Genomic DNA, 13,259 nt, shown 5'->3' on the forward strand with positions numbered 1-13,259 from the left:
GTGGTGGAGTCCCCCCACAGCCTGACCACCATGTGCGTTGGAAGGGACTGGGTGGCGGCTCAGGGCAGGGCGTCGGTGTCTGTTTCTGAGCCACAGCAACATTACAGCAGAAGGAAGCGCTCGCTGAGTCTGAAGTGCAGACCAGTGAACGAAGCCCAGGTGGCTGAGGGCGCCCAGGGCCCTGCCTGGGAGTCCTGGAAACCCAGGACAGGGAGAGAGTCTGATGAACCGGGCTTGTCGGTTAAAAAACGCTTTGGCTCTGCTGCTTCTCTCAAGAGCATCCAGCCAGCAGGCAGGATGCCACCCGGCTCCTCTTCTCCAGGGTGGGCCAGGGGTCCCACCTTCCTCGAGGAGCCGCCAGGGCCGGAAGAAGGCGTCCCTCAGCAGCAGGCGGGGCCCCAGGTGCTCCTGGAAGCGGGCGTCCAGCCGCTGCACCAGCGGATGGATGGTGGCATGGCCGAAGCGGAAGGCGGCCGTGGAGAACACGTTGGACACGGTGGGGTCCACGCTGGGGTCGTAGCCCCTGTAGGGGCCCACGTGCCGCCCAAAGGCCTCGGGGCCCAGGATTCTGGGGACATAATCGCGCAGCGTGATGATCTGCAGACAAAGGAGAGCTGGTGGGAACCCAGCTCAGACACTGGGTCCCAGCCCGGGCCACGGGGAGGGGCTCCCTTCCTGCACAAGCCTGGGGGCCGCCACACCCCCAGGGTTGTCTTTGGGGGTCATGCCATCTGGCAGGGGAGCAGGAGATAGGAACAGTATCTGTTCCAAATACATTCCCGAGTTCTCGGCCTTTGTGGAGTTGGGTCAGAGACAGCCCCAGACGCCCTCCGGGCCAGGCCTGGCCCAGCAGGGCTCAGCGGCCTCTGCTCTGAGCCCTCAGTGCCTGGGCTACCGGGGCTCAAAGGCGGACAAGGAGCAGGCCCATCCCAAGTTGAGGTCGCCGTGTGGATCTGGACGAGACCCACCTTCCTCCTTTGTAACACAAGATCTACAGGGTCGCGGAGGGGTTAAAGGGCTGCTGTCCAGGGTCTGCTGCAGGAGCACCCACATCAGAGACCCGCAAGCAGACACCACCGACTTAAAACAAGGCCCCGCCTCAGCCCCATGAGACCAGTGGACTCAGTAAACGTGTCTGACGGGTGAAAGAAATTTTTCCAACATCACTCAAGTGAGAATGGCCAACGTGACACTCCATTCACTATCCTCTGATTTGAGGTTTGCTGCTGCTACTGCTAAGTCGCTTCAGTCGTGTCCAACTCTGTGGGACCCCAGAGACAGCAGCCCACCAGGCTCCCCCGTCCCTGGGATTCTCCAGGCAAGAACACTGGAGTGGGTTGCCATTTCCTTCTCCAGTACTTGAAAGTGAAAAGTGAAAGTGAAGTCGCTCAGTGGTGTCCGACCCTCAGCGACCCCACGGACTGCAGCCTTCCAGGCTCCTCCGTCCACGGGATTTTCTAGGCAAGAGTACTGGAGTGGAGTGCCATTGCCTTCTCCGGATTTGAGGTTTAAAATATCATAATCAAAAAAATATATCATAATCAATCTTTTTGCTAATTTGCAAATCTCATACAGATTGTTTTTCCTTTTGATTTTCTCCATTGTCTCCGAAGTAAATCACAGTAATCGGTGGATCCCCCTCAAAGGGGTGCCATGAGGATTAAATGAGTTAAACCCCTCCCCCGCCCCTGAGCACTTAGAATGGTCTTGGCATCCGGGGAGCACTGGTGGGCAGTGCGTTACTATGGCTGCGGCGGCCGCGGTCTCTGGCAGAACAATCACCGCCAGAGGGATAATCGTCCTCCCAAGGGATGCGGGGCTTCCACGGGGGCGCCAGGGCCCCAGTGTTTCAGAAGTGGGGGGGTGTAAATCTCGCTCCGGGGGCCCACGCAGCCCCGCGCGCACCCAGGGGTGGAGCTCACAAGGCCCCTGCGCGCACCTGGTGCAGCGCGCCCACCACCTTGCGCGCCTCCTGGTAGGCGGTGTCCGCGCTCCAGTGCGCGTTGAGGGCCTTGAGTGCGGTGGCCAGGCGGTTGTGCTCCCGCAGCCACAGTGTGTGCAGGGCCGCCAGGGCGGGGACCTCGCTGGCGCGGCCGTCGCCGGCCAGGAAGCAGGGTGCGCGGGCTCCGGGCGCGCCGGGCTGGGGCGCGCAAGCGGGGGGCGCGGACGGCGGCGCGAAGGGCAGGAAGGCGCGGCCCGCGTCCCGGTAGCGCGCGTTGACGCGCAGCAGCCCCTCGGCGCTCGTCCAGTTCCGCAGCCGCCGCTCCGAGGCCGCCGAGCTGCCGTACACGGTGGACGCGTCCAGGAACGAGGTCAGCCCGTTCATCTGCTGGCGCGGGTTGGCGGAAGACAGGTTGCCGAACAAGGCGCCTTGGGTCCCGGTGCCGCAGGCGGCCGTGGAGCGGTAAAACGGCAGACAGGCGGGGCCCGCGGCGTTCGCGGGCAGCTGGGGGAGCGGGAGTCGGGTTAGCGCGCGTCCCGGGCCCCTCCCCAGAGGCGCTAGGGCCCGGGCTCGCGCGCAGCCCTCCCCCAGGTCGGGGGGATCGGACTGGCACGCAGCTGCGCAGGTGCCCGTTCCCCCAGACTTCCCTCTGGTTTTGCCCCGCCTGGGGGCCACCCCTGTGGATTCCGGCAGTGTGGGTGTGAGGCTTGGCGGCGCCCTGTCTGCGGGCTCTCCTTGCCTCTCCCCCAATCAGGAAGCTCTTCCTGGGGCCCGCATCTCTCCAGCCCCCTTCCTAGCTCAGGGCTCCGCGTGGGGGATCGCTGCTCAGCTAAGGGTTATGGAGTAAATGTGAGTGAGGACTCCCAGCCCACGCAGTCTTTGCTCATGGGTAGGAAATGTCCCTTGCCAGCCTCGGAGATACTTTCTTAGGAGAAGTCACTGTAGGAGAAATACAGTAAAAAGCATACCTGTACGTCTCCTTCCTTGCAGGCAGAGGGAAACCAGAAGAATATTAACAGAGAACGGTTCTGCTAGCTCTGTCAAAAGCTCCCAGGCTCCTGCCCGAAAGCTAGCGGTTGAATCCCAGGGGTCTGTTAGGAATTCTGCCCAGGATTCAGGGCAGGGCTGTTCTCTGCTACGTGTGACAGCTGACTATAGCGACAACGCTGGAAACAACCAACCCCAATGCTCACCAGTAAGCGAACTGGTTAAATAAGTTGTAATTTGAACACAGTTGGGTGATGAGGGTCATTTAACAGCCCAGTTTCTGTCCATTTGATGACGTGGAGCCGCGTGTAAGGTTTATTAGTAAGCGGCTCACGCTGGTTTCACATCATGCGCGCAGTAGGACACAGCAGATGTGCGTAAGGTGTGTGTGTGCGCGCTCAGTCGTGCCCGACGCTTTGTGACCCCATGGACTGCACCCGCCAGGCTCCTCTGTCCATGGGGTTCTCCAGGCAAGAATACTGGAGTGGGTTGCCATCTCCTCCTCCAGGGGCTCTTCCTGGGATCAAACCTGCGTCTCCTGTGTCTCCTGCATTGGCAGGCGGATCCTTTACCACTGAACCACCGAATAAGGTATAAACACACAGGTCATTTTAATTCCTTTTTTCTGGCCCTGTGGGGTCTCAGTTCCCCCCAGCAGGGATTGAACTGGCTTCTAGCCCCTGGACCACCAGGAAACGCCCATGCAGATAATTTCATACCCACATGTGGAGATAGTTTCTGGCAGAAAATACAGGAAATTCCTCACAGCTGTAACACCCCCCACCCCCCGCCCCGGGAACAGGACACAGAGTGACCCGTGTTTGACACTTCAAAGTGGTATCTGTTAGTTTCATAATACAGCGAGGGACGTTCAGAAATCCTACCTGTATGGGAAAGCATGGGCTTCGGGGCTCGCAGGTCAGCTGGCAGTCGGCCCCCACCCAGGGGGCAGAGGGGGCTGCGCTCTGTGGCGTGAAGGCGATGTCGTGGTCGATGTACTGGCCCCACGCCGTCAGGAGGTCAGAGTACCGGTCGTCCCCCGTCACAGCCTCATTGGAGGCGTGTATGATGCGTCTGGTCACCTCCCGGACCTGGAGGGGCAGACCAGCCGTCACGTGCAGGAGCCGCCTGCCTGCAGGCGCGGGGAGCCGACGCCTGGCAGTGAGGGGCCGAGAGGCGAGCCTGCGTTTCAGGGGCTCCATGCCACGCTTAGCGCCCGGGAGCTCCTGGGGGAAGATGGGATCCCTGGAGACCCCCGACTGTCCTCCTCGAGATTCATTGCTCTGTGCTGATTTGGGGCCAACAGGGCAGGAGGAGAAGGGGACGACAGAGGATGAGATGGATGGATGGCATCACTGACTCAATGGGCATGAGTTTGAGTAAACTCCGGGAGTTGGTGATGGACAGGGAGGCCTGGTGTGCTGCAGTCCATGGGGTCACAAAGAGTTGGACATGACTGAGCAACTGAACTGAACTGGTTTCTTCATTTGTAAATAAATACAAAATGTCCATCTTCCGGGAGTGGTATGATTAAACTGAATCCTCCAGGGATTAGCTCCAGATAGTCCATGGCTGAGAGTGGGTGCCTGGTGCCCGGGGGTGAGGGAGAGGGCTGCTCCCCGGCGTTGAAGCCCGTGGAGTTTGCCTGGCCCGAGCTCAGACCCGTTTGGTGTCGGCGGCTTCTTTTTTCCGCTTCTCTGTTTGTGACCCCGTGCGTGTACACCTGCCGTCCTATGCTTGTCCCACTACTGCATTTGGGGGCAGACTTGCTTTCTGGTTTCACTGGCCCCAAAGGACGGAGGCTTTGCCCCACGAGGGGCTGCACCCAGAGCTTCCCCAGCCCTGATTCAGATTACTCAGAGGATGAGATTTGGGACTCTGAAAACGATGAGAGTTAGATCAGACTTGAGATTCTGATGCTGTGATGGCTGAGACAATGGGGGCCTTGGAATGGGGTAGGTGGGTTTTGCACATGGATTGGGTCTGATATTTCTGGGGTCAGAGGGTGGACTGGTACCAGGGTGATGGCCCCCAGAGATGTCCACGCCTGCATCCCCGGAGCCCGTGGCAACATCACATGGCTACAGGGACTTAGCAGGTTTGGTGACTGTAAGGACCTGGAGATGGGGGTGAGCCTAGATTCCAGGGGGATCTGATCTAACCACATGGGTCCTTAAAACCCGAGACCCTTCCCTGACTCACGGGAGATGCGACTTTGGAGCAAAGGCACCGAGACGCAGCCTTGCTGGCGTGGGGGCCCGTGAGCCGAGGCCATGGAAGCGTCCAGGGCTTTATTCACTGAAGCAGTCAGTCGGGCTGGGGACCCGCAATCCGTTTTTGGACCCAAGGGACCAGCAGATTAGGTTTGAGTTTATTTGACAAATGATTTGCCTCTGGGAGTAGACAGAAATTGCCATCTTTGCCTAAATGAGTGAATTCATCAATTAGAAGCGTCTTTGAACGTGGCTACTTCTCTACTTGTAACTTGACTCTGCGTTGGTCCGTCTGCTCACTGGCTAGTCAGAACCACAGTTTCTGGGCTATATGGTAAGTAGCCACCCCCCCAACCCCGCCCAGAACAGGGGCACCCGCTGGGGCCTGACCTGCGGAGCAGGGTCTCATCAGAGACTGGGCCCCCCAGGGGAGGGAAGGTTTGCCAAGTTCCGAGACTCCTTGCAGCCCTGTTCTGCCAGCACTGACCGGGGGCAGGGGAAAGCCCTTGTACAGGAAGTGGGGGTTCCAGCCTCGGGGCTCACTGATGCCATCCTCGTAGGCGGGGGGCAGCCATCTGGCCAGCGCTGTGTTGGAGGCTCCCCAGCGGGGGTGGTCTCTGTGGAGACAGAAGGGCACGAGCTGTGTTGGAGTGCAGGAGGAGGGAGGCAGCCACGGCAGGTGCTATGACCTGGCAGCACGGTCTCTGGGTGAAGCCACATGGTGCGGCTGCTCCTGGGGGTGACCGGAGGGTGAAGCCCTTGGTTCAGCGGGGGCTGCATGCCCCGCAGTGCGGAGATGCTCGGGGGATGCGCAGGTGCCGTGGTCTCGGGGGAACTGACTTCCACGGCAGCCGCACGTGCCCCCCGCCCAGCGCCTGAACTGACGCGTGCTGCGTGTCCACGAGCCGGCGCCCCCGCCACCCAGCTTCCGCTTTGCCTCTGAGGCTGCCTCTCACCTGGGAACTCGAGACGTGCCACAGGCACCCCCGGGGCTCCCCACAAAGGCGTGCCCTGATTCCTCTGAGCACCCTCCCTCAGGATGTCCTGCAGCCACCCGGGCAGGTGCCCTTTCCTGTCTCCAGTGTTTACCTGGAGGACAAAGTTTCTGCTAGAAAGTGAGATGGAGGGAACTTCCTGAAGTGTTCTTGAGGCACAAGTGGGATGGCTGTATTCATACTTTTATTTGAATCAAAAATAAGTCAGGCTTTTTCTGGGAGAGAGTAATTGTCACTTGGTTGGTGGATCAGACAATGAGATGGACTCAACCAAAGGGGAAAATGGGGATTTTTTTCCCTAAACAGACAGATCTGCGGTTTCATTCTACTGGCCAAGATATGTCTTGACAAAAACATAAAGTTCCTGATGAGGCAGAGTTCTGCCTAATGTCATTTTGATTTTACAAATGACTTTTGAGCCTGAATTTTGTGTCGTGAAGGTGCCTCAAGGAGAAAGGTATTAATAAAAATCAATATTAATATTAAGGTATTAATAAGAATCAATCAAACTGGAAAAGGTCAGTTTTCATTCCAATCCCAAAGAAAGGAAAGCCAAAGAGTGTTCAAACTACCGCACAATTGCACTCATCTCACACGCTAGCAAAGTAATGCTCAAAATTCTCCAAGCCAGGCTTCTACAGTATGTGAACCATGAACTTCCAAATGTTCAAGCTGGATTTAGAAAAGGCAGAGGAACTAGAGATCAAATTGCCAACACCCATTAGATCATTGAAAAAGCAAGAGAGTTCCAAAAAAACATCTATTTCTGCTTTATTGACTACCCTTTGACTGTGTGGATCACAACAAACTGGAAAACTCTTAAAAGAGCCTGGGAATACCAGACCACCTGACCTGCCTCCCAAGAAATCTGTTTGCCTGTCAAGAAGCAGCAGTTAGAACTGGACATGGAACAGACTGGTTCCAAATCGGGAAAGGAGCATGTCAAGACTGTATATTGTCACCCTGCTTATTTAACTTATAGGCAGAGTACATCATGAGAAACGCTGGGCTGAATGAAGCACAAGCTTGAATCAAGTTCACTGGGAAATATATCAATAACCTCAGATATGCAGATGACACCATCCTTATGGCAGAAAGTGAAAAAGAACTCAAGAGCCTCTTGATAAAAGTGAAAGAGGAGAGTGAAAAGTAGGCTTAAAACTCAACATTCAGAAAACTAAGATCATGGCATCTGGTCCCATCACTTCATGGTAAATAGATGAGGAAACAATGGTAACAGTGAGAGACTTTATTTTCTTGGGCTGCAAAGTCACAGCAGATGGTGACTACAGCCATGAAATAAAAAGACACTTGCTCCTTGGAAGGAAAGCTATGACCAACCTAGACAGTTTTTTGAAAAGCAGAGACATTACTTTACCAACAAAGGTCCATCTAGTCAAAGCTATGGTTTTTCCAGTACTCATGTATGGATGTGAGAGTTGGACTACAAAGAAAGCTGAGTGCCAAAGAATTGATGCTTTTGAACTGTGGTGTTGGAAAAGACTTTTAAGAGCCTGTTGGACAGCAAGGAGATCCAACCAGTTCATCCTAAAGGAAATCAGTCCTGAATATTCATTGGAAGGACTGCTGCTGAAGCTGAAACTCCAATACTTTGGCCACCTGATGTGAAGAGCTGACTCATTTGAAAAGACTCTGATGCTGGGAAAGATTGAAGGCAGGAGGAGAAGGGGACAACAGAGGATGAGATGGTTGGATGGCATCACCGACTCAATGGACATGAGTTTGAGCAAGCTCCGGGAGTTGGTGATGAACAGGGAGGCCTGGCATGCTGCAGTCCATGGGGGTCACGAAGAGTCGGATACGACTGAGCGACTGAACTGAACTGAAATGAAGAATCAATATGTCCCAGAAATGTTTCTCACAATGAGGAAATGAGAGACTAATGGTTGGTAACTAGTCCTGAGCAAATCAGATATGAATAGTAAGTCTATACATAGGCGATCAAATACGTAAACATATAAAATAAACACACGAATATAAACATTTACAAAATATAAGGATAAAATACCTACAGAACATATGTGAAAGTAAAGGACTATGTAAAAGGAGAAAATAAGATACCTTTAATCATAAAGTATCCTACATGTAGGAAAAAAATCAGAAAAATTAGAATGGAAACGTTCTTTCAAGAGAAAAGAAGAATATGGGAGTTTTCTGTTAGAGAAAAATTTGCTCTGTTCTATAAAAATGGATTCTTTTGTTCAAAGTTGTGGTATCCAAGGTCCCTCGGTCTTTATCAACACAGCCCTATGGCAGTAATAGCCATTGGGGTGGTTGGTGGTTACAGAGTCTTCCAAAAAGGCAGGAGCGGGGCTGGAGTTTGCAGGTGAACAGGAGCCCATTGTGCTGGGCTCTCTGAGGTCACGCAGCAGAGTCAGCTGAGTCAGAGAAGACCAGGGTCCAGACTTCTCCGCTTCTTTCCTGCATCTGACATGTAGGCACTCAGAACATCTAGGCAGTGAAGGCCACAAGAACTGGGGCAAGCTGCTAAGGGTTTTAAAGCTTTTAAAGTATTTGTAAATACAAATACTGAAAGTCAGTGGCTTTCAGAATTGAAAGAGACATGTGTACCCCAGTGTTCATCGCAGCACTGTTTACATTAGCCAGGACATGGAAGCAACCTAGGTGTCCACTGGCAGACGAATGGATAAGAAAGCTGTGGTACACTTACACAAAGGAATATTATTCAGCTATTAAAAAGAATGCATTTGAATCAGTTCTAATGAGATGGATGAAACTGGAGCCTATTATACACAGTGAAGTAAGCCAGAAAGAAAAGCACCAATACAGTATATTAATGCATATGTGGAATTTAGAAAGCTGGTAACAAGGACCCTGTATGCAAGACAGCAAAAGAGACACAGATGGAAAGAACAGACTTTTGGACTCTGTGGGACAAGGCGAGGGTGGGATGATTTGGGAGAATGGCACTGAAACATGTATAATATACGTATAACGAATCGCCAGTCCAGGTTCGATGCATGAGACAGGGTGCTCGGGGCTGGTGCACTGGGATGACCCAGAGGGATGGGATGGGGAGGGAGGTGGGAGGGGGATTCAGGATGGGGAACACGTGTACACCCGTGGCGGATTCATGTCAATGTATGGCAAAACCAATACAATATTGTAAAGTAATTAGCCTCCAATTAAATAAATGAATTTTTTTTAAAAAATAGTGGTTCTGACACTAACTTATTACCAGTGGACTATATCTCCCACCACCGTTCCTACGTGAATGTGGCCTATTTGGTGTCCTGCCCGAGAGGGAGAGGAGCCGTGCGCTGAGGACTGTCGGACCATCTCTAAGTGCCTGTTTGAGGCGGGGCCGCCCGTGGCTCCTGACCCTGGAGACAAGGCGCTTCCTTTCTCCCGTGACTCCTGCCCAGCCCCGTCTCAGGAGCGATGCCCCCTTCTATCTGAAGGACAGGGAATGGGCATGAATTCTAGCATCAACCCTCCGCTGCTCTCTAGCACCACCGGAGGGGCTCGCTTTAGGACCGCGTTTCATCAGCTGCAGTGAGTCAGCCTTCACGCGGTGTTGTGATCGGTTACAGCGGCCGCTCCTTATCGAAATCCCATAAAATGTGGCTCTTTGACTCAAGAATCACACGAGTGTTAACCTAACTGCTCACGCGACAGGGTTTTTGCTGACTGACTGTTGGGTTTCAGCAGCTCCTGGGAGGGCACATGGTCTCCGTGACTGTCTCACTGGGGTCAGAGCCCAGCCTCCTGGGCAGGACCCCGGGTGCCGTGGGGGGGCCTCGTGGCCCCACTCTGAGAAGCTGCTTGGCTGGGGTGGGATAACTCAGTCCCCAGCACGTGGCTCCTTTAGTAGCTTTGCATTAGTGACCTCCCTGGGAAGAGTCGCAGAGCTGACAAGCAGCGGGGGAAACACTCTGGAGGGGAGTTTCACAGGGAGACAGGTATCCGCCCATCAGGATCTGTCTGAGCACCAGCTCCTCTCTCCCGGGCCCCAGGAGCCTGACAGTCTCTGGGCCTCTTCTGATAAGAACTGGATGTGAGAACACTGGCTTTTGGAGCGGGCACGTCTGAGCCTGCAGAGAATCAGTGACCTCGGGGCTGACCCTCAGCACAGTGACCCCGGCAGCTCATTTATAAGCAGCAAACTCGGCTTCAAGGTGCTGTCACTCCAGGTCTCTGGGCAGGTGTTTTATGATTTGGGCAGAAAAAGAAGTGTAACATTCCTGTTGGTCATTTGGATCTGGTTACTGTAAATACTGGGACGCAAGATACAGTCGTCACCATGGAAGGAGAGAGACTTGCCTTCACCCACATTTCCCTGGACGGCACGTCCACTCGAGCCCGACAGCAGGGAGGCTGGGCTGCCCGCTCATCGCGGGCGGGGTGACGGCAGAGAGGGCAGCCCTGGGCAGAGGAGATCAGGGCCTGGTCCTGCCGTCCCCGGCTCCACACCCGCCTGCGGGCACAGTCTCCCTGGAGCCGGGCCGTGGGGCTCACTGTGCAGGGGCCTGGAGGCCGAGGGTGACCCGGGACACCCGGGCACTGCCTGAATGGACTGATCTCCGGGCGGAGCGAGCCGAGAGTGGACGGCAGACGCGCAGAGGAAGAGACAGAAGAAATCTGGGGTGACCCCAGGGAAGCTGGGGAGTTTTACAGCTAACCTCCTGGTGAGAGTGGTTCCTGTCTGCCTGGGAGCTGAAGACCTTTGAGACCTGTGTCTTATTAAAGACACACACAGGAGTACTGGGGACGTGGGTGTAGGGAGAGGCCGGACCGCTTCCTATCACTGGGTAGAGTCATATTATGTGCTTTCCTTACGAAATCTCAGATGATCCAGGGACCATCCCTCCTGATGGCGACTGTCACGTTCAAACCCAATTTGCGGGGAGACGGCCCCGGGAAGTACCTGTTGTTGCAGGCGCCTGAGATGAGCCTGTACTTGCTGGCCAGGCAGGTGGCCGGGCATCTGGGCGGCAGCATGTAAGGCAGGCATCCGGACAGGTTTGCGATTGCGCTCAGCAGCCCCTCCGAGAGAGCATCTGAGGGAAGGCCCCGGCGTCAGCCCTGTGCTGTGGTGACGACCTGCCTGCCCAGTGCCCGTCCTAGCCTCGCCCCACCCCTGCCGCAGGACTCACACGGAGGCTTTGCCCCTCTTAGCAGGAGGCCCTTCCTCCTCCTTGAAACCACCCCTTCCTCATTTACCCTTCTGGAGTGTCCTCATTGCTGGGAATGTGAGATTTAACATTTTTCCTTTGCTTTGTGATCTTTCAGAAAAGCGATTCTGAGCGTTCTGGCCCCAGCAATGGGAGCCTGGATGTAGAACCCCAGGTTTCCCGCCGCCCCAGCCCCAGAAGACAGTGACTGCATGGCCTTGATCAGCCCCCGACCCTGCCTCAGATGCTTCCTATCGATGTCCAAGCATCCCTCTACAAAACCCTCCTTTTCCGCTTCGTGTTGATGATGTTGGGTCCTTCTTATAAATCTTTCTAGCTTTAGGGCCCCAGAAAACAGTCTGTTCTTGTTTTTGCCAGTTTTGTTGCTATTTGTGACAAATACAAGCAAGGACTCTTAGTTGAAGAAATCGTTGTTTCTCCCAGATGGTTCGTATATATGTTCAAAGACAATGCCATAAAACTGACCGGATACCAACGAAATGAAATATTCACTAGCAAAACACCAGAAAGCATACATCCCAATTTCAAAGGGAGGAGAAACAAAACAGCTTCTTAATTATTAATGTTCACTGTACAACCTCTATGGAATGACTCTGTGGACAGCTGAATAAAGCTTAGGCCACAATTTTGTTCAGCTGATGGAGAAATGGGCTTTCCTGAACAAAACAGGCAGAAATTCTTCGTACCAGAAGATGCTCAAGCACACACGAGAGTTTAACAAACGAAGTCCATGAGAAGGACCACGATTGTAGCTGTATTAATACAGAACCAACATTACGACGCATCTGGGAGGGAGGGTACCAACGTCAGATTGTCGATGCCGACGGTGATGGGCTGGTGGGGCATCGGGGCCTGTCCCTGGTGTTGCATCCTGAGTGTTCTAGACCGGCTACGCTGATGACGGGAATAACAAAAGCACCCTAGACTACAGGGGTCTTCAGTTCTGCACCTTTGCCTGGACTGAACCCGTCCACTGAAGCTCCACCCGCACCCACAGACCCGGGCGACGGCTTTGCCCACAGCCAGGACGCAAGGCCGAGGACTTCTGGCCGCGGTCATCGCCGCAGGACAGGACCACGGACCGACAGTCCTCAGAAATGGTTTTCAGCTGCTTCAACGAAAACCTTTTCAGATGGGTCCTCGGTTGCTATAAAGTTGGTTAAACTGAACTGCTAAGCTTAGTGTCTGAGAATTCTGGTTAACCTCAGTTTAGCTGAGTCTGTCTCATTCTAAAGTAAATCAGCATTAAACTAACCTACAGCTAGCTGGGAGGAAAAACTCAAGAGACTGAGTAGCTCGTGGCACCACCCTGGAGAAGCCTGCAGAAGTTCACTGAAACTGATCCTGTCTGTCCAGTTCCTCGTCCTAGCATTCACCCATGGGCCTCATGTTCGAAAGCACTTCTGTCCGGAAGTGGAATGGAATTCCACTTAAACGCCACTCAGATTCTTAAGTCAGCGGAGTCCTTGGTGGACGCAGCCCCCAGTCTCCTGGTCTGCCTGCGCCCAGCCGAGTGGACCGCGGTGCGACTGCTGCTTTCGGGGGAGCACGTTCGACCCCGTTACTGCTCCTTTCGGGAGAGCACGTTCGACCCCGTTACTGCTCCTTTCGGGAGAGCACGTTCGACCCTGTGGCTGCTCCTTTCAGGGGGAGCACATTCGACCCCAGAGGCCCCAGCAGGCCCTCAGAGGCAGTTTGCTCAGAAGTGGGGCGGCCATCCTAGTCTCCCTGGGCCACGCTGCCTCCCCCAGAGACTTGTTTCCTCGAGTTTTAACCACATCGGTGGGGGTCTTGGAAGAACCTTCCAGTTATTTCACACCATAGGGCAGGACGCTGAGACTGTTGAGCTGGCTCTCCAAGCTCAGTCTCAACAGCAGGGAAACAGTGATTCCCACCCGGCAGAGCCAGGATGTCGTGGCGCTTGACCAGAGTCTCGAGCTGCTCA

General features: G+C 54.5%; 1 protein-coding gene across 1 annotated transcript in view; it reads right to left on the minus strand.

Annotated features, from left to right (window-relative positions):
* Positions 1-13,259, minus strand: part of TPO (thyroid peroxidase) — a 35,436-nt gene that overhangs the window by 14,818 nt on the left and 7,359 nt on the right. Inside the window, exons 5-9 of the mRNA XM_086414087.1 lie at positions 11,047-11,179; positions 5,630-5,759; positions 3,814-4,020; positions 1,940-2,446; positions 342-597 (exon numbers count right to left, since the gene is read on the minus strand). Of these exons, the coding sequence (XP_086270213.1) occupies positions 342-597; positions 1,940-2,446; positions 3,814-4,020; positions 5,630-5,759; positions 11,047-11,179 (1,233 nt within the window). The remainder of the gene's footprint in view (positions 1-341; positions 598-1,939; positions 2,447-3,813; positions 4,021-5,629; positions 5,760-11,046; positions 11,180-13,259) is intronic.

The sequence above is a fragment of the Bos grunniens genome, chromosome 8, assembly GCF_055505025.1.
Source record: "Bos grunniens cultivar Pamir isolate PY7600 chromosome 8, Bosgru_T2T1.0, whole genome shotgun sequence".
NCBI lineage: Eukaryota > Metazoa > Chordata > Mammalia > Artiodactyla > Bovidae > Bos > Bos grunniens.